At 36.7% G+C, this 20,604-nt stretch overlaps 1 protein-coding gene across 2 annotated transcripts; it reads left to right on the top strand.

The window, feature by feature from the left end:
- Positions 1 to 384: 384 nt before the first annotated feature.
- LOC149024130 (putative NAD(P)H dehydrogenase (quinone) FQR1-like 3) lies at positions 385 to 6,704 on the top strand. Of its 2 annotated transcripts, none has more exons than XM_089144462.1 (4): positions 385 to 459; positions 583 to 676; positions 803 to 1,068; positions 6,130 to 6,704. In XM_089144462.1, the coding sequence occupies exons 2-4, from the start codon at positions 614 to 616 to the stop codon at positions 6,368 to 6,370; spliced, it is 570 nt and encodes a 189-aa protein (XP_089000588.1). In that variant the 5' UTR covers positions 385 to 459; positions 583 to 613; the 3' UTR covers positions 6,371 to 6,704. The 2 variants fall into 2 exon arrangements, with proteins under 2 accessions (XP_089000588.1, XP_089000587.1); XM_089144461.1 differs by having other exon boundaries at positions 385 to 464; positions 6,130 to 6,703.
- Positions 6,705 to 20,604: the final 13,900 nt, after the last annotated feature.

The raw sequence follows: 20,604 nt of genomic DNA, 5'->3' as shown, positions 1-20,604 counted from the left end.
TTATCTTTATTCAATATTAAATGGTTTTGACATGACATTTAATACAATACTGGTATGAAATGACTCATTTGTATCATTGTGTTCTTACCATTATCATCTATTAAACAATGGAAGTATATCATATCGATGTTGTAAGATACTTAGTCAATATAATATACTTAGGGTCTTATTTTTGTTAGAAACTTGAGAGAATAAAAATAGCCATAAAGTAACTCTAGTATTACCATTCACGTTTTCCAGTCCCCTCATACAATCTCGTGGACTGGCCGGTCCCCCACCATTCAGGTCAACAACACCAGACCGGGCCCACCACAAAATCCAGAACCCAAATTTTTATATAAAACAAGATAAAAACTCATTTATCTCCAACTTGGCCTTCTTCTCACGGCTCTGTGCATTCAGGTCTTCTTTCTTCCATTTCTCAGGCGGGCAGACATGGCCAACAACACGAAGCTCTATGTAATGTGGGATTCAATTCCTCCTTCTCTGTTATTGTTTTTGGTATTCAATATCTGATCTTCTGTTAATTGTATCAGTGATCATGAATTATTATTAATGGTGTCTCTCTACTCTTCAATGCAGCTACTACTCCTTGCACAGTCATGTGAGAATCATGGCACAGGAAGTGCATCGAGGAGCAAATAGTGTTGAAGGTGTCGAAGCTACCCTTTGGCAGGTAAGCATCAAGGGTTTGATACCTCTGAGAAGAAGGGGCTTTTCTGTTTTCAGTTTATGTTGATTTTCTTAACCCCGTTTCTTTATTTTGATTAATATGTTTAGTTGATTGTTTGATTAATTGAAGGTACCTGAAACTCTTCCCCAGAAGGTATTGGATAAGATGAAGGCTCCACCAAAAGCAGAAGATGTGCCAGTGATATGCCCTGAACAACTTGTAGAAGCCGACGGTTTTCTTTTTGGATTTCCATCTCGTTTTGGGATGATGGCTGCTCAGTGTCAAGCTTTCTTTGATGCTTCCCATGAGATCGGCGATTCTCAGGCTCTTGCTGGCAAACCTGCTGGTATCTTCTGGAGCACTGGTTTCCATGGAGGTGGCCAGGAGAATACTGCGTGAGTCCCATATTTTTTCTTGTTCTTTCCTTATGTTTCTTCAATTGAAAGTTTAAACTTCAAATACTCCGTAAGACATAGATCTTGATGCAATCGCCGCCTCTGGTTTGTTATCACCCCTGTGTTCGCTCTTTGGGTTCTTTGTTAGGCTGGATTTTTGGAATCTATCTTTCTGTTTGAGGTATATCCTCTGCGCTGACCTGTACGCTCCTCAGTTTGGAACTTGGATTTCGCTATTTTTTTAAGGGATTTCTAGAATCTATCTTCTGTTAATGATATCAGTCAGTTGCTAAGACCAATTTGCTAGGTTGCAACAAAACGTGTATAAAAATAAGAGCAAGGAGTAGAAGGATCGGTGAGCGGGTCGTTTAGCTTTTCTGGAAGGACTAGTCCATGCGTATATCTTGGTTGACAATTTCTGAATTTGCAGATTCTTGAATTTCAGAGTAAGGTTTATGTAAAATCGATTTCCTCTCCCACCCAACCGTGGAGGTTCTTTTCTTAGAGGCCTTCTCTGTTAATGCTATAATTTCTGAATTTGCAAAACTTAAGTTTCTGAGTAAGGTTTATGTGAATTTGACTGCGCTCCCACCCAACCATGGAAGTTATTTTCTTAGAGGCCTTCTTCCCTTCTAATGCTAATAGGGTGTTTCTTTTCTTGTGTTTCCGTAGGTTGTAATGTGTCCCTTCTCGGTGGTTCTTGAATGCTCTCAAAGGAGCTTAGCTTGTCTCCCTTGCTTGGACTTTTGTCTCTTCCCATTTAAAACTTCCATTTGTTGGAGTGTGGTCATTGAAAGGGCTCTCTTCTCTTTCACATTTCAAGTGTGGCTTTCACCTCCTTGCATTGAATTTAAGCAGCTTCTTCAAATGACACATTAATGTGTGGATGCCCTTACCTGGAAAATAGCACTTTCAGTATATCTATGAATACTTTTGAACCATGTTTAAACTCTAGATGTGGGTAAAAGAAATGATAATTGATTTAATTTTGTTTTTTCTTTTAGAGTATTATGGCTTTTTCTATTTCCCTGCAGAAGATCCATTCAGTTTATTGCTGCTAGTAGGTTAATTTAGTAACCAATGGTCTCAGACTCCTTGAATGAAGATAGGAGAATAAAATTCTCAATTGGTGGAACCGATGGATGTTATTTAGGGGTCAGAAGTCCTTTAAGTGTGAATCATGAAGAAGATGATTAGATTTGTTCAAGTTGTGATTGCGAGATGTCTCTCAGATTTTGCTTTAATCAACTTGTAAATGTTGATAATATCAAAATCTAGTGGATGATAGCCATAACTGTCATAGGATCTATCATTAAAGCTAGATTTATGATGCTTAAGGAACATGTAGATAAACTTGCATTGATCAATATCAATTATCAGATAGCGCTTCAACCAATGATGGCAGTTTTCACATTTCTTTTAGCTCCATAATGATTTAACTGTGCACCATAATGCAGTTGACCAGCAGTGCTAGATAAAAAATGGAATGAAGAATTTTAAGTCCAGATGGAGATACTCCTTCAACTAGCTTTACGTTGGGCTCTATTGTTGATGTAAACTGTCATGAACTACTGTCTTGGATTTTGATGAAGTCAGAATGGCACTATCGTCTGAAAGTCTTTTGGTTTTTGTCATGGTTAAGAGTTAAAGAATTAGTACAATATGGGTGCAGATAGGGTGGGTTAAAAAGGTGATCCCCTGCTAGTAAGGTTTGTTTTAGGTGTTGACAACTTTTACTTTTTCGGACTTAAACTAAGTTATAGCCCAACCCAAACCCCCAGCCAAAAAGAAAAAATCCACTTAGGGAGGGAAAAGAGCAGGAATAGTTGAACTCCTTGACTTTTTGTTCTGTAAAGGTTATTGCTTTTCTGCCTTCTGTCTTCTCTTTCACCCATCCAATGTTGATTTCTTCTTGTGGTCTTTATCGTTGACCAATCTGTTCTCACTCATGGCTTTGCTGGACGTTCCCGAGTTGCAGTTTCAGGTGACTTCAAGTTGATATTATGTTGTCTGGTCAAGTTCCAGTTATCTAAATCCTCATAGCAGACCTTATCTCATTCCATCCAGATTCCAATTTATTTTAGGAGTAATTTTTTTTTTTTGGGGGGGGGGGGGGGGTGTTAATTAGGAGTTTTTTTTTTTTTTAATTTTCTAATACTAGTGGGGGGAAATTTGCTTTTCATCTGGGTCCCAATTTTTATGAAGGTGACTCCTATAAGTATTTGTACGATTGTCACCATACAGAAAAATTCCACTATGTGGATGCAGTTATGACTTATAGGAATTTGAGATGGGTGGGGGGGGGGGTTTTTTTTTTGGTTTGGTGTTTTTTTGTTTCCTGTTTTTGGTTTTTGTTTTTTGATGTTGGCCACCCCAGCTTTTGATGGTGGAGGTGTTGTAAACTTTGTCTCTTGACAGGCTGTGTTTATGATTTTTCTAGCATTCTTCTCAAATGATTAAAATAGCTTCATATAATAGCCCCTTTGTTTCCAAATCTGGTTAATTTATTGTTTATTTCAAATATTTTTGTTGGAACAACTCTAATGATTTATATAGTGTAGGCCTCGGTTCAATCGTAAGGTTGCTCCATTGTGACCAAGTGGTCATGGGTTCAAGCCTAGAAACAGCTTCTCTGTGAAAGTGATTGTGAGTCTGCATACACTTTGACCCTCACAAGACCCCAAAATAGTAGGAACCTTGTGCACTGTATACACATGTAGCTTTAATGAATTACTATCTACTATCTTTCATATGATGTTCTCCCCTAATCCTCATGGTTACTCTGAGGTACACCCATGTCTGATGTTCCATCAAGAGTCTAGAGTTTCTTTCTTAAGTACTTTTTTTTTTTTTTTTTGTTGCCAACCCCGGTTTCCAAGGCTTTGCCCTGACTAATCCGGTGTTCGACCCGGGTCGCACACCTGGCTTTGGTGGGTGAGTCTCCCAATGGGGATTTTTTGCATCCACAAGGTTTCGATACCGGAACCTTGCTTAAGCAGATCAAGCTGCTTACCACTTGGACCAACCCCGTTGGTTTCTTTCTTAAGTACTTTTAAGAGAAATGTTGTGAGTTCTTCTAGTTCCACTCAAGAAGGGGAGAGAGTTTTAGATCAGAACCTTCCAAGCCATGTAATGTAGAAAAAGTTCAACTAAGGACCACCATGTTGCAGGATCAATGATAGACCAACAGTAGGTTTCAGCAACAATGATCTTTAGTTGAGTGATGAACATATCAGAAGTAATTTCCAGTTTATAGATATTCTAACCAGCCTGCAGCAGTAAGGTTCAGTTGTATTTAAGATGAAGGTTAACTCACAGCACAATGCAGGAGGAGGTAAGAAAAAACACAAATGCAGTAGGAAGTAAGAAAAAACAGTAACACAGGAAAGGGAAAGAAGAAGGAATCGAAGGATAGGAGGAGGGGGTTGGGAATAAATGGCTGTCTCAGCCTTGGGTCTCTCGCCCACAGCCATTGCAGCTGTTGAAACAAATATCTCTAAAAGATCCCAAGCAGGCAACTGGAATTTTCATTGGTTTTAATTTTTAAATGTTACAACTGATGGCTCCTTTATATAGATTGGCAAAGTTTCTCACAAATAGAGTTGGATTAAAAGTAACAATAATAAGAAACTGAAAACCACAAAAGGAAAAACTACAAAATTAGTAATTACTCAAAATAGGAAATTATTTGCTTCTGAAAGACCTACTAAATAAAGACTTGCTAAAACTAACTTGCTTGTTTGCTGAGCATTCGATGTAGGAAATAAAATAAAACCAAACCAGCTTTCTGAGTCTGACAATGTTTTCTTGAGCGGGGTACCATATGAGAATGGTAATTCAGGTTGTTCACATGAACAGTAGCTTTATTTTGTTTTTGACTTTGGTCCTTATCTTCTTCATGTATCAATCTACATACCATGACTCTTGGCAATTGTCTACCAACCAGAACTCACGAAAACACTTTTGTGTTTTCAAAATCGGTTAATAATCAGCCATCCCTTGGCTCAAAGGGATCATTACAAACCAAGATTTGATAAAACACCTTATCATTCCTTAAAATTGGTTTTGTACGTGGACAATGTTTTGTTATCCTTCATTTCTTGAACCTATTTCAGGTTCTGAAGAGCGGTCTTTTTGTTGGCTTGGCTAACTCAACAATTACAGATTCCCATCCTGTGTATTGGTAATTATGCAGCTAACTTGAGATGTTCTTGTCAAAAGCTCTGTTGATTAATTGCCATTATATCCCATATCTAGAACATAACACAGCTCACTACAACTCTGATTCTAAAAATCATTCCATATGTTCTACAAAATTGGGTTGATGCATGTTTTGGAAGGGGTGGTGGAGGCTTGGATGTTTTTGTTATTTGCAAATGGCAAAATGCCAGGCAATTAATTCACCTCCTTTTGTGTTATATTTATTTTAATGAACAATTGAACATAAATCCTGGGTTGTAGTGAACTCCAACTCAATTCCTTGAGGCCATTTGTTTAGCATGTCTGGAAAAAGCTATGTTGTGGCCCAAGCTGTGAAGGGGTAGCAAAAAATATGGAAAGGAATTATATGGTCAGGTGATTTGAATGTGTTATAAGCATAGGACCCAACCTCTTTCCCTCTCTTATCGTAGCCCTTCAAAAAAGTTAGGAGCTTTCAAGAAAGCTCAGGTTGGATAAGTTGTGAACCATGTAATGAGGCAAAAATTAACAATGGATTAATGATCCAAATGTTATCTTCTCACTTTCATGTCCCATTTAGGTCTTCTGTAACTTTTGGAAAACACAAATGTTATCCCAATTCTTTTCTCCCACTCCCTTATTTTCCTACAGTAATTCTTAGTGGGTATTATCTGTTTATTACTTTACATATTCTTGAATTTTCTCTCTTACTCGTCTACATTTTCCTTTGTTTTCCATGTTAATTAATTGCTAGTGGGTTCCACACTGGAGAGTAGATGCTGGTTAATTTTGTTTGCTTTCTTCTCTTCAGTGCAATGCTCTTCTTTTGATATGTCTATGAACTGTATGTGTTATAATCTTCATCATCTCCCCATTTTGCAGATTAACAGCAATAACACAGTTGTCACATCTCGGTATGCTTTTTGTCCCTCTTGGGTACACTTTTGGAAGTGGCATGTTTGAGATGAATGAATGGAAAGGTGGTTCTTCATATGGTGCTGGGACTTACGCGGGAGATGGATCTCGACAACCCACTGAACTAGAGCTCCAACAAGCATTTTACCAGGGCAAGTATGTTGCTGAAATAACTAAAAAGCTCAAAGATAATACCCCTGTGGTGTGATAAACACCCAATATCCAAGTTGAAGTTTGCAGAAAGTGAGAGGCAACATGTAAATATATATTTTTCTGTTATTATCTTTTCTGATGCTAAAATGTAAACCTACTGTTGCACAATTTGGTCAATGAAGGAGAGGTGAGAAGGTTACATCTTCATAATACTATTGGTCTTTATGAATGAAACAATTTCATGCAACTGTAGAACTTTAAGTTGGGGAAACTACAACTGAATCAGTTAACTTGCAGAGCATGGGTTTGTCTAAAATTATTTATGTTGGAACGAAGAAGATTTAATAAATCCTGGGGTTGCTTCAGATGTGTTGTTTGCGCATCTGTGAAGCTTTGTGGAAAGTGGTAGTTTCAGAAACTGTGAGATTCTACCATTTTCTTTCAATACATTGATTTTTCAAAGTTTTTAGATTCCCACTCTCCTTGCTCAATATATTAACCGTTGGAATTTGTAATTGTCTTCAGCTGTTAAATCTCTTTCACTTCAATTGTTGAACGGCTATGGAATTACCTATTTTGTATTTCTATGTATGGGAAAGGCATGCATATATAACAATTGAAAGGTAAAACAACACAACGAATTGTTAATAGTATTGGTTTACTTACAGTGTAGAAGGTTGGGTTGCATTTGCAACAACGTTGACTGGGACAGGTTTTCTTGAACTTTCACCCTAAATTTCCTGATCTTTGACCCTTTTCAGCCAAATCAAGATGGGTTAGGTCAAACACGGGTTGAATTTGGCTCGGATACGGTAATATCCGAATTCGAATCTGATTATCAAATACGTTATCTGAATTTGAATCCGATATTTGTTAAATATATTGATTTATGATCAAATTCAAATTTGTTTAGTTAATCGGATTTTCGGATAATATCGTATCTGAATTCAAAGTAATTGGATAGATAAAAGTATCCAAATTCGAATTGAGTTTTAAACTCATTCTTGAGTGTTGGTCTCAAGTAATGTTATTATGTATTGGTAATTTAATGTAATTAGTTACTTTTTAATTAATGTTAATAAATAAATAATAGTTTAATATTCTTCAAAATTAAAGTTAAATTAAATGCAGATATTGGATACAGATAGCATCAATCAAATATCTAATCGAATCGGATAATATCAGACTTAAAATAGGCATATTCGAATTCTAATCCAGTTATTAATCGGATAATACAAAATTAAAAAAAAAAATCAAATTCGAATGCTCTTTAACGGCTAAGGATACGAATTGAATTATGATTTTCGACTATTTGTTTACGTCCCTAACCTTGTTCACAATTGATTCTAATGACAAAATAATAGAACAATTCATAATTCTATATTAATACTTTACTTCTGCCAAAAATACCTACAAGGTTGTTGAGCCAAGCAGGTCAAACACTTGTTTTTAACCATAATCTAAGCCACCTTAATCCAGCTTGACCCACCTCAAGTTAAAATTTTAAATCTACTCTATTCGTGCTTGAGCTTAGGCTATAAAGATGAAACTTTTACCCGCAATAGGAAATTTAAAGCACATTCTCTAAAAACCCATTAGCCTGTGTTTGGTTCCAAAATTCCTTAGATCGGATTCTAGGGAATCATAATTTTATGTACAAAAAACCATTTTGTTCTAAATTGACGCAGAATCCACGTGATTCCATGGAATCAAGTGATTCCACAATTTAGTGTAAAATGGTGATTCCGTGGAAATTACCTCTTAGAATCATCAAAATTGAGACATGGTATAAATATGGGTGATTCCATAGAATCACAATGTATAGTGAGAAAGGCAAACTCCATCGACTCTTAACCCTAGTCTCTGTTTCGTGAGAAAGGTGAACTCCATTGACTCTTGACCTGTCTCTTTGCAAGTCTATGGTTTTAAGCCTCTTGGATCTTCTTCTTCTTCGGCTTCTACAAAATCAAATTGTATCAGCGTCCTGCATCTTCTTCTTCTTCAGCTTCTGCAAAATCAAAGGCATCGATCTACAATTGGTCTTTCGGTGGTTGTTAACTCCACTATTTAAAATCTAAAAGTTATTCTACTTATTGTCAAAATCCCTAGTTCAACATAGGTTCTTATTGTTTTCAATTTCAACTCACATTTCTTTTGTGGCAACTATTCTTTTCGTAATGGGTAATGGAAAATATATTTTGTGGTAAAGCCTGGAAATTTCCTCCTTTTCTTGCCTTTAACTCCTTCGTTGGAGTTGAATCAGGCATTTTAACTTTAATTTTCCTTGAGGTTAGGTTTCTCATGTGGTTTGAAATATTTTTTTGTTCATGGTTTTTATTTGGAGTTGCTTCTGTTAGTTCTTGAGCTTTTCGCCATTTCTTGACACAATGAATTAGATTGAAGTTGGTGATTGTAAATACTTCTTTAATCTACATCCAATCTTGTGTGGGAAGGTAGTATGTCAATCCCTAGAAATTAGGAACTTGAACCTATATTTCATCTATGTTTGTCCTTTGTTTTGTGAAGTTCTAGTTCGATAAGGAATGCCAAATACTAGTATATATTGACTTGATACCATATGTATGTAGGTTTGTAAAAGAGTAAGTATATGATATCTATTGCTGTAAATATGGTTTCTATCTTTTCCCAAGAATTTGTGAATATACACATTTTTGTTTTGGAATTCTGCCAAAAAAATATAAAAATGGTTGGTTTAGTGGATTCTCTAAGTAATTGCTTGTTTAATTTATATTTGCAAGAACAAGTCGTATCTCTCTGCTTTTTTAACACCTGTTACTTAAATATTCTCCTTCAAAAAAAAAAAAAAAAAAAAAGAAGAGGGTTTATTATCATGTATGGATGGGTTTACTAATTACACCCAATGTGAATATTCTCTTGGCCTCTTTTATAGTGAGATTTCTCACTCTCTGCAAGGAGAATCCCAGCTTTGCTTCATCTCTAGCCCATGGAAAGACTAACACTGATACTGCTCACCCCCCCTCTCCCTCTTCATTCTGGCTCGTGTTTTGAAGTTGTCATAGAAGGATTTATGAAGGGATGGACAACTAGCTTACCTATAACTTACAAGTATTAAGAAAGTTTGAACTAACTGTGTTAGATTAAGCACTCTGCCTTAGAGACTTTCACACTCCGTTACCAGCCTAACAACCCGTGGGAGCGATCAGTCACAGGATCCATGGTTCTAGTCTATCAATAATAATAAATGCAAGTAAAGACAATCATGAGCAAGAATAGTTTAATAATTAAATAAAAAGATTACGGGAGTCCAAATACTCCAATAAAAGAATCAAGGAAAGAATAAATAATCAAAATATAAATGAGTTCAGCGGAAGCAATCAAAAAGAATTATATAAGTTTCTTTCTGGTTTCTTTCTCTAAAGCTAAAAACTTAGACTCAAGTTTATCAAAATGAGGGGTTCTCCAATTCATCTCCAGACGATGTGCAAACTATCTAGCAACCTGTCTCCTCCACCCATCAATGGGTGCTATAAGCGCATCCCATGCACTCGCAGGAGCTCCTGCACATAAGCTATCTCCATTTCCCATTGCCGGTGCTACATCTTCTTCATACGGGAAGGTTCCTTCATTGGAAACCAATCCATCTTCCTGCATATTTCCTCCATATGTACAAGCTAATAAAACATAGACAAATAAAGGAATTAGTTCTAGAGAACTCAGTATGAACAAACAATGATTCCCATCCATATGTCAAACCAATCAGAAATGCATATATGATATGTATGAATGCAAAATATGAATACCGCTAAGATCTAACCATGCGAGTCTCTAACAATTGACATGATTTAAGATATACACCAGCCCTCCTCTGGGTAGGTCTAGTCACTCTGATCCGGCAAGGACTGGTTACCGTTGTAGGGATCCTGGGTAAAATGGAAAGTCCACACCTGGCTCTCAAACCATGGCTGGGGTTAAGTCAACACTCTCTCACCACGACCATTGGCATGAGTATTGGCGCATGTCGGGGTTTCTAATTCAATGCAGGTCATAAAAGCAACATACTACATGAATTCCAGATGCATCCCCTATGGCACCAACCAACTCGGTTCAGTATCCTTCGCAACCTAGGAATGAGAACCCTTATGGACTGGCTACCACTATTGGACTCCATTCCATAACCTGGTCATTCATATATTGTTGGGGCGGAATGCTCTCATGACTCCTCACGACACCCGGTCCGTTTCTTGGACGTCTATGAGCCCAACCCTAACATATGCAACCCTACCATTTATATGACCAACAGTGGACCAACGTCACATCACTGCCATCACGGGTCATCCGGCTTGAATTCCCCTACCGAAATTCTACCTAGGTATGCCATCCATTAGTTATGATAGTGCTAGAGACATTAGCGAGCATGTGTCCCATACCATAGCCCTCTGATATCCCAAACCAAGATATCCCAATGGAATACCCCTTCCATCATAACCACAAACCAATCCAACATCAGTAAAACACATTCATGATCAACAAAGTATAAGTGAAGACAGTACAAACAGTAAGCATATCATAAGATCAGTTACAGTAGCATATGAAATGAAAGAACAACAATAACAAACACTGGACTAGCATGTTTAAGTCATTTCATAAAGATAGGATTGTATGTCCTTACCTGTAATTATGCAGAATTCCTCTAACTTGCAATCCATAAACTATTATAAGACTTTTATTTGAAACAGAGAACACCTATATACAGGGTTACAATAAGGTATAAGTCGAATGAATCAAATCGTATCAAAACCAAAAGTCATTTGGTCACTAGAAACTAGCCGGTCGCTTAAGTTGAGCGACCGCCATTAGTGACCGCCCCAAAAACAGAGAGTTTTCAATCCGAAACTTAGGCTTCTAATCATCCGATTTCAATCCGAATTTTGAATGATCATAGTTCGAATCTCAAATCTATCACTCCCATAACCACGGGTGATACTAAACCCAACCAAAGACATCAAATTGGTTATCCAGAATCCTCCCTCTTGATTAGATCAACCCTTTTCACGAAAGTAGGGTTTCGTTTTTGGATCTGATCTCACCAAGATCAACAAAAAGGTAGGCAGTGCAATAGAAGGATCAAGAACAACCAAAGGGAAACACTAATCTACTTTTATCATAGCAAGTGGTGAAGCATGAGTGAACAGGGAATCACTTACCTCAACCAGATCAACTATGAATGACAATAGAACCTTCTGGGACTCTAACAGCACTTCAGATCTGCTTCCAGCACGTCTCCCCAGCTGTCTAACCTCCAAAAACCGTAATCCTGAATATAATATTTGTAAAATAGGCGAGGGTTACTATTTATAGGAGTTAGGGGGAAAAATAGGGCAAAACCCTGCAACCAGGACCAGGCGGTCGCTCAAGGCTGTCGCTTGGTTTAATCAATTGCCATTAGCAACCGCCTCCAAGTATATTGCTATACAAGGGTGCTTTGCTCAGGGGGTTGATGTCCAAGTACAACCTAACCCTAATGAAGACATGGGGGAGGTCTTACCTTCATTTCGGACATCTCCAGACATCACTTGCCTTCCATAAGTCCAACTACCAAGCAAGGCAGACTCTTTATCAAGAGAATCCAGATCCATGGGTTCAGGGTATGGATCATGGACTTCTATCCGGACACTCCAGAAATGTACCCGGCTAGACCTTCGGGTTCTTGGACCTGCAATATGGATCCCGAGTTAGAAATACGGGGGTTGCTACAGGGACAAACTTGGCCTTATGAGCCATGCTTCACAATTTTGCTTTTTGTTCATAGGCATGTAACTACTTTATCACTTTTTAATATCTCTTATGAATCACTCATTAGAATTATGAAATAGTTTGCTCTAGCAGAGTACCTTGGGGAAAATTCTAACCCAAGGTAATTCTGATCTTTGTTTCTGGGTTGTATCTCTTCAAACTCCTCTCAAGTACACCTTCCTCTTCCCCCACCTCCATTGAAGAAGTATTTGACTAAGTTCTTATTTACAGTTTAATAAGATATGTTGATAAACCAACTTTGCCATAGCTTGTGCCATTACCATCTCAGAAGTCTCTGAAATCATTTGAGTATTTTTTTTTTTTTTTTTTTTTTTTGGTGGGAAATCATTTGAGTCTATGAAGATTGTAAATGAACTATTTAGGGGAAACCATAAATTTATTAAATAACATCAAAGGGTTATGAAAAGCATTAGAAGAATATATGGAATTAGTATAAGTTTACATGAGGATGCAAATTAATCACCCAAACTGAATACCTAAGGATGTTATTCATTGAGCTCAAAATCTGGAGTTGCGAGAATAATTTACTTCACCTAGACCAGTTCCAACTTCTTAGAAGGTTGTCCTTGCTGTCCATTGCTCCTAATTTCCTTTCCTTTGCTTCTATTGTTTTTTCTTCTTTTTCCTAATAGATGTCTTACTAAGGTTAGTAACATTTTGTTGGGTAAGACTCAATCAGATGTCTTGATGTGCTAATATAAGAATCATTGCCTTGTTACTTTGAATATCTTTCAGACCAATCAATTCAATTTAAGATTCCCATGTTTAGGCATTCATATGGAAATTAGGAGTTTCTCCCCCCACCCCCCTAAAAATTATAATACTTGTAATTCTAGCATAAATGCATAAACATTTCAACAAATAAGGGTATCGATTGTAATCCATTTTCAAATAAACCCACTGAATCCATATTTCTTTTTTGATCCATCTCATGCATTCTTCACTTGATATTTCTTGGATAAGGATAATGGATTTGAGTTGAGAACCATATTGGATATAGCCGATATGATTCATATTGATACATTTCCTTCCTAGTCGAATATCTCCATTGATAATCCTTTGTTTTCATATAAGATCTATATCCAATTTTAATATATATATATATTCCCTCTAATCACATTTCAGGCCCACATTGATCTTATACTCACCTTGTTGAAAATGGCTTACCCAAGAGATTGTGTCTTCCCTAGCCACACTCAGTTGATAATTATTATGGTAGCCACTGCGGTTGTCATCATAATGGACCAGTATATAAGAAGACACCTTAGGAGGGAGCCATATCGACTAGATGGTCGACGTGGATTTCTTGAGACCCAACGTATGACTGGTGGCATTGAGTGTACATGTCGTGACCTAACAAGAATGAGCAAATAAACATTTTATAGCTTGGTTCATTTGTTGCGTACGAGGGGGCTCTTAAGAGACAATAAATTGGTATTAGTTGAGGAACAAGTGACAATGTTTCTGCAGTGTGTTGAACATTACATTAAGAATGCAACTCTAGCACACTTTTGGGCATTCTGGTGAGACAGTTAGTCGACACTTTAAGAGATTAAGAGGAGAGAGAGAGGCCTTCTTCCCCATCCCACCTATGTGGTGGATTTTCTCAATAGGTGATATGTATGAGGGGTCATTAAAATAAGAGTGGAGAGAGAGTCTTATGGTATACCTTACGCGTGGAAATAGAAGTGGAGTATAGAGTTAGAGAGAAGTGAGTTGAGAGAACAGAGAGAGAAGAGAAAATAGAAGAGGATTTAAGGAGGAGAGAGAAGAAGTGGAGAAGTTAAGAGAGAGAGAAGAAGCCATTAAAAAGACAAGAGGAGAAGTAGAGAGGAGAGAGAAAAGGAAGAGCGTGGAGTGGAGAGACAAGAGAAAGAGAAAAGTACACAGAGAGAAGAGAAGAGAGATAAGAGAGAGGAGAAGTAGAGAGGGGAGAGAGAATGCAACGCAGAGAGAAAGTAAGAGAGAGAAAGATTGCGAAAGTTTCGGTTGTGTATCCTAAAATAGTCGATATTCATTCTAAATATAGAATAGAGGACAGACTTTTAATTGAGTTAGGATCAAGACACGCACATGGAACAAGAAAAAGTAAGTGATATTGATCAACCCATGTATGTTATAAGTGGGTGATTTTGTTTAAATCACCCATAGTAGACAAGTAGCATTCACATGTTAATATAAAATTTATTTTATTTATGCACTTATACAAACTATGGAAATGCATGATATATTGCTTTGTGAATGGAATAGAAATGCATGGGATCGGATGACAGCTTAATGACTTGATTGAACTGCTTGAATTGAAATGCCAGTAATATTCTTGAGATGTTGAATTTGAATTTGAAGTTATGCTTATGTTTGTTAAATTTAGAATTATCATGTTATCATTTTTAAATGATTGGATTGTATGAATTGTGTCTAGTTTTATTCAGATAAGACTAAGTAATGATTGAAATGCAAAAGGTACATTGAAATGTACAGAGCATATTAATACAATACTGAAACTGAATATAAAAAGAGTAAAAGAAAAAGAAATAAAATGTTAATGGCTTCTGTAAGTCTTGGTACTTAACATACCCAAATGGGAGGGCATGAAACGGCTTCTGTGAGTCCTAGTACTTAGTGTACCCAAATGGGAGGGAATGAAGCAAGATTAAAAAGTGGAAAGATAGACTAGACTGATGATGGCCTCTTGTAGAGAACACATGGTCTTGTGCCAAAAGACTGAAAAGAGAATCTCTTAATGAGAATCTCTAAGACTGAGACTGAGACTGATGCCACTTTTTTGGTTTAGACTGATGGTGTCCTCTCTACAAATAATGCTTAGGTCTGGTTTAATAAAGAAAAAGAAAAAGGAAAATGAAAAGAAAATTGGAATACATAATGCTATGTGACTTTGATGTGATAATGGATGCATGATGAATTGCTTGACTTACTTACTTGGTCGTATATTGCTTACTAGCCACAAAGCTCACTATTGTAAATGTTGATAGGTCCCCAAATACATGATAGGGGCAAGGGTGCTGCCACCTAACAATGCCTTTATAGTTGAAGATGGAAACTCACTTTTTTTTGTTGCAACTGATGTTTGCCCAACTGAACTGTGGATGTACATATTTCCTTTGAGATTGTGTGTACTTTACTAGATATTGTTGACTCAAATGTAAACACAATAGGACTTTTTGAATTGTACACATATGTTTATGAGTCAAACTGTCAAATAGGTTGTCTATTTTTGTCCTTGAAAATGTTTAGTTTAACACTTTGTTTTGGTGGTTATAAACAGGTTGAAAATGAGAGGAACTGTCATGTGCCCTAGTTAAATGTTTGTAATGTGGGCCCCACCATACCTGTGAAAATTTGGTTAAGATATTGACAACTTAATCAGATTTTCCTTATAGAATTCAAGTAAAGATTGTCATAACTTGTGTATTGCTTCACAACCACATTTTGAACCACACTCTATTGAAGAAGATGAGGAATGGCTTGTTGGGAAGGGGATGGAGGAGTCAGGGATCAACAAGTTCCTCTTCTGCACCTCACTTGGTTGAAGAAGAGGAAGATGGTGAGTTTGATGAAATTGAAGACAATGACGAAGACCACTCATTTCATGCGAAGCATTCTTGAAATGACCTTGCAGAACAAACATGGAATGCATATGCAACAGAAAATGCTGATGATGAAGACATAAAATTGGAGACTGACTATGAGTCAAAATCATATGATTAAGTTTTATCATTTCATGTTTAAAATGAACAACATTAATTTTAATGTAGGTCATTGAGTTTGAATTGTACCTTTTCTTTGTTTCACTTTATCTCAAACTATGTAGTATTATTTTAAGTTTGTCACGATATGATTGCTTCAAATGTTAGAATTGCATTTGGTTGGGACTCCATTTAGTGTATCCCTATTTAGAATGTGTGGATTTACTATCAACAACATACATTTTATTTATTGAAATTGTGCTATTTATGACAATCTTTGTGCTATTATGTATATCATACACTCATGGTTAGGAAATTGAACTATATATATACATAGAACTGCATATCTAATAGATTAATTAAGAAACTCTTTTTCCCTACCATCTCTTTTAGGATGTCAACGTACAGTGTAAATGACGTGAGAACTTCTTACTTGAGGTATAAGAACATGAGATGCAATTGTGGGAAACTGACAGCAGTCCAGAATTTCAAGTCATCCAAGCATCTTGATAGGTTGTACCAAGGGTGTGAAGACTTTCCTAATGGATGCTCTTTTTCTGTTGGTGTGACCCAACAGGAGAAGATCCCCCACCCGTAGAGACATTTAATGGTAAGCAAATACAACAACAAGAACAAGTAATGAAAGATGTGTTGAAGTATCAAAAGAAGGAGTGCAACACTTGAAAATTTTAATTCAAGATATGATCTTAGTTAAACTATTACAAATAGCACAATTTATTGTGTGTTGTGTAATTCTATTCATAGTTTCCAGGCTTAGTTAGGGATTTGTGCTCTAGAAATGGATGTATTTTCTTACTTTAAAAATTGCTTTTTTGTTTACCAAAAAAAGGAAAAACACGCAGAACTTCTTTTTGTCATATATACTGAAGCGTTTCTGTTTAGAGACCTGACTATATTTGGTTGTTCCTAATTTTCTCCCATGAAAGCATCCACCAATCGTGAGAGAAGGACGTTGCCTCATGGCCTATAGAAATCTCTCTCTCTCTCTCTCTCTCTCTCTCTCTCTCTCTCTCTCTCTCTCTCTCTGTTGGAGTTATTCTTACAAATCCATAGTAGTGGGAGAGGTGGAGACAACGGTCTCAAGAAAGAACATTGGGTGGAGATTAGTAAAAGAAAACATGAAATGTAAGGCAAAAATATGATTGGGAACAGTGTCGTAGCCATTTTTGTATCTGGAAAACTAGGCTCCGTGCACTTCATGACTTGCAAAAGCAAAGTGGACTGCGCTGGAATGCCAATGACATGAAATTTGATGTTGGCCCTCACTTTTGGAGTGAAGTCAAGGTAACAATATATGTTCACAAACCATCATTTGTCAATTCACAATACTTTATGGTAGGTTCTAAGTTGTAATTTTAAAATTTAACTTGTAGAAAAAATATCAGAAATATTGAAAGAGCATTTGGTGTGTCGCATTCACCTAGACGTTGCTGCAGCATTAGGTAACAAGATTGCAACTGGTCATGAAGCTGCAACTCTTGCAGATTTTATGAATGAGTCACCATTCAATTTTCCTGAAGCCAATCAGTACAACACCCCATTGGATGGGATTGGGATTGGGAGCTTGAGTTTTGACCATGAAACCAATGCAGTTGACATATCATGTAACCAATCTACACCAGAGGGAGGTACTAGTCAATCTTGAGGTAGACCAAGGGGTGAGGACGACTGTGAAATTCAGCCCTATCCTAACCCTAACCTTGACCTGAAAACCCAGTTGTTTGTAGGTCTGAAGATCCAAAGCCAACTATGGGCATCTTAGTGGAATACATGGTGTTTGACCCAGAACCCATGGAAGTTGATGATGGTGTTCCATACTTGGAGGCTTGTTCAGAACTAGAAAGGAAATTGCAGCTTGTTGAAGATGAGTCAAGTTGATGGACTTGAAGTATAGTTGCACATGATTCAAAGGCATTTTTCTATACTAAATAAGCCATATGTTGTATTGGGAGAAGCTCATTAGGTTTGGACTTGAGTTGGGCCTTCAATTCCCTGTGTTTGGCATTGCTGACTAGCTTGGTCGACTGGGTTGGGTGGTCGATTGGGCCAATAGACCAACAAATTGACCAACAGGGCCAGAAATCCGAGAAAATCCTCTGTTTAGGGTTTGTCGCTTTCTATTTAAGTAAACTTCGTAGTTCTTAGTATCTTGTACCTCCAAAACTCTTAGAGAATGTGGGAAGACTCTCTCAAAGCTTTCCTTGGTGAACTCGAAGAACTTTTGCAAGATCTCAAGCCTCTCATCTCCGATTCTTCAATCAAAGGTTAGTGATCTCTTCTGTGTTATGATTTATTCTTACTATGTCTTAATCTCTGTGATGAGACTATGAAGATGATGCTACATTCTCTATTAGCAACCATCACTTCATTGATCTCCTTCCATTCTTAAGGTTTTATGATCAACATAATGATCTTAACCCTAACCCTGGTAAAACCCTCATGAAACCATGATCTCCCTTTTTTATCCAATTTCTTAGTATGATTGGATCTGTTTTTCATGATGGAATTGTGTATGATTTCTGATTATCTTCTACTAGGATGAGATTTGATCATCTCTAGTTTTTCCCTTGGATTCATAGTATATTTTTCATCGAAAACTACGGTTTTTACCAAATTAGAGAATGAGGATTTCAAATTGGTAGGTAGTGTTTTCAATCAATGTTAGTGGCTAATCTATACTCCTTTAGTGTTAGAATATTGTTCTAAAGGTTTCCTCCAAGTTTCGTAGAGTTTCGAATCCTGTAGATTGAGTTTCGGATAAAAATTCATATTATTGCTTCGTACAGACTCAGGTGGTCGATTGGTTGGTTGACTGGACCAATCTACCAACCAATCGACCAAGCAAGTCAGTAGCTCTGTTTTTCACTCGATTTGATTTGTTTGATCTCCAATCTTTTAGGCCTCTTTCCTAATGTTGTGTCTATGATTGTTTAGGGTTTATTTGCTAGGTTTGGAAACTCTCTCTCTTTGATCTTTGGATATTCATCAACGCTATTTAAGGTAAGGACAATTATTTCCATAATTACATAGATTTCGTGAATCTTAGTTTCTATTCTTGGATTCTATTAGATTCACTTCTATAAATGTATTTTCTTATTATTCTATTACTGATGTAAGTATGTTGACTACAGTAGCATCATGTCTGTGTATATATTCTTTTGATTATGAATACTTATTCTTATCAGTTACATATGCGATTGATCATGTTTATGTGAATCTTTTTATATGATGAGATATGGGTTGTGTATGTGGTGACTGATTTGAGAATGTGATTGATTAGGTATGATTTGGGATTGGGAAATGTCCTTTTGACATTTCTGTCCTTGGACATCAGTGGGAATAGTGTGGGATGTTTCCAATGATGCCCTTTGACACTTTCCCGAATTATTGATTTTCATACCTAGGACTTGTCTAGCAGTGTTTGGTTAGAAATACCCCGTTATATCAGACCCGATTCAAAAGGTTATTGAGACCAAACGACCCGTGGTAGCAATGGGGATTCATGGGCCCTCAAGACCGGTAACCAATCCATGAGGGGACATGAGAGCTTCCCGTTTGTTATTTGTGGATGACCAGTAGGGTTGATGAGTCCATAGTCAGGGACTATGCTAACTCTAGTGTGAAGGATACCTGAAAGGATCGCCAGGGGTGAGGAATGGACGTATTTGTATCTGAGTTGATATGACTAAGTAGATGACTTGCATTGGGCTAGGTTTTATGGCTCAACACTCATTCTCTTCATGCCTTCACAATTCCTTTGTTGTTACGTAATTTCGAGTCTATTGTTTCTCTTGTGCTTATGTGCTAAACAAAGCTGAGAAGCCTTTTATAGAGTTATTCCAGGGAGAAGATGAAGATTGACAATCCTTTATAATTAATGTTGCATAAAAAACATTTGGGTGTTTGAATGTTTGTAGGTGAAATTTCATCACAAACTTAGAGTGCTTTATGACTGGGATAGTGAAATTTGTACTTCTCTTAATGGGGATGATCATATTGGGTTTTTGACATCTGAACTATAAAGATTTGGTGGCTTGGGCCACTCCATCCTTATTATTGTGCCTCTTTTTAAGTCTAAATATTAATAGGTGATCAGAGTAATACAAAAAATATGTATGTCTTAGTTCGAGAAGAAAATTAATTTTCTTTTTCCTTTCAAGAAGAAAAAAGGTGTCGCACATTCATTTTCTTCCGTGGGAATCTTGTTAGTTAAGAATAACTCCTAATAAAAAAATCATATAACAGAATGATTGAATCCTACATATCCAAGCTAATTACCAATTAGAGAAGAGATACGTTATATTGATATCTATCTGTGCCATTGACAAGTCCCTTCTTTGTTCTCAAACTTAGCAGACAGATAACACCCTATAATATACTATTCTGTGGCAAATGAGGAAGTTTTTGAATTAGTTTGCCCATTCTAATTTGACTAATTCAACTAATGATTCCACATGCAGACGAACTAGAATTAAGTTTTATGAATTGGATGAGTTCCAAGCATGGTGTAAATACTTCTAATCCAAAGTTTTGTTTCATTATTCATATGAGGTTTGGAGAGAAAAATGAGAACAATGAGACATATTGTTAACCCACAATCTTCGTTTACTTCTTATGCGCCAAATATGTTATAATTACTTTGTTTTTCTATTATATCTTGCAAAAATCATCATCCCCATGCTATTATCGATTATGCATTAGTTTACCTAACTCCATCTCTACCATTTTAGATTGTTCCACATAAAATTCCCAAAAATTCTATAAA

Source organism: Hakea prostrata, chromosome 2 (genome assembly GCF_041222555.1).
Source record: "Hakea prostrata isolate BN-2017 chromosome 2, UWA_Hpros_2, whole genome shotgun sequence".
Lineage (NCBI taxonomy): Eukaryota > Viridiplantae > Streptophyta > Magnoliopsida > Proteales > Proteaceae > Hakea > Hakea prostrata.
Note: the sequence above shows the minus strand (reverse complement) of the source record. Positions and strands in the feature narration are given on the sequence as shown.

Coding starts and splice junctions, on each gene's coding strand:
- LOC149024130 (XM_089144461.1), top strand. CDS start 436: ATGGCCAACAACACGAAGCTCTATGTAAT. Junction 465..582: donor AACACGAAGCTCTATGTAAT/GTGGGATTCAAT, acceptor TCTTCAATGCAG/CTACTACTCCTTGCACAGTC. Junction 677..802: donor TCGAAGCTACCCTTTGGCAG/GTAAGCATCAAG, acceptor GATTAATTGAAG/GTACCTGAAACTCTTCCCCA.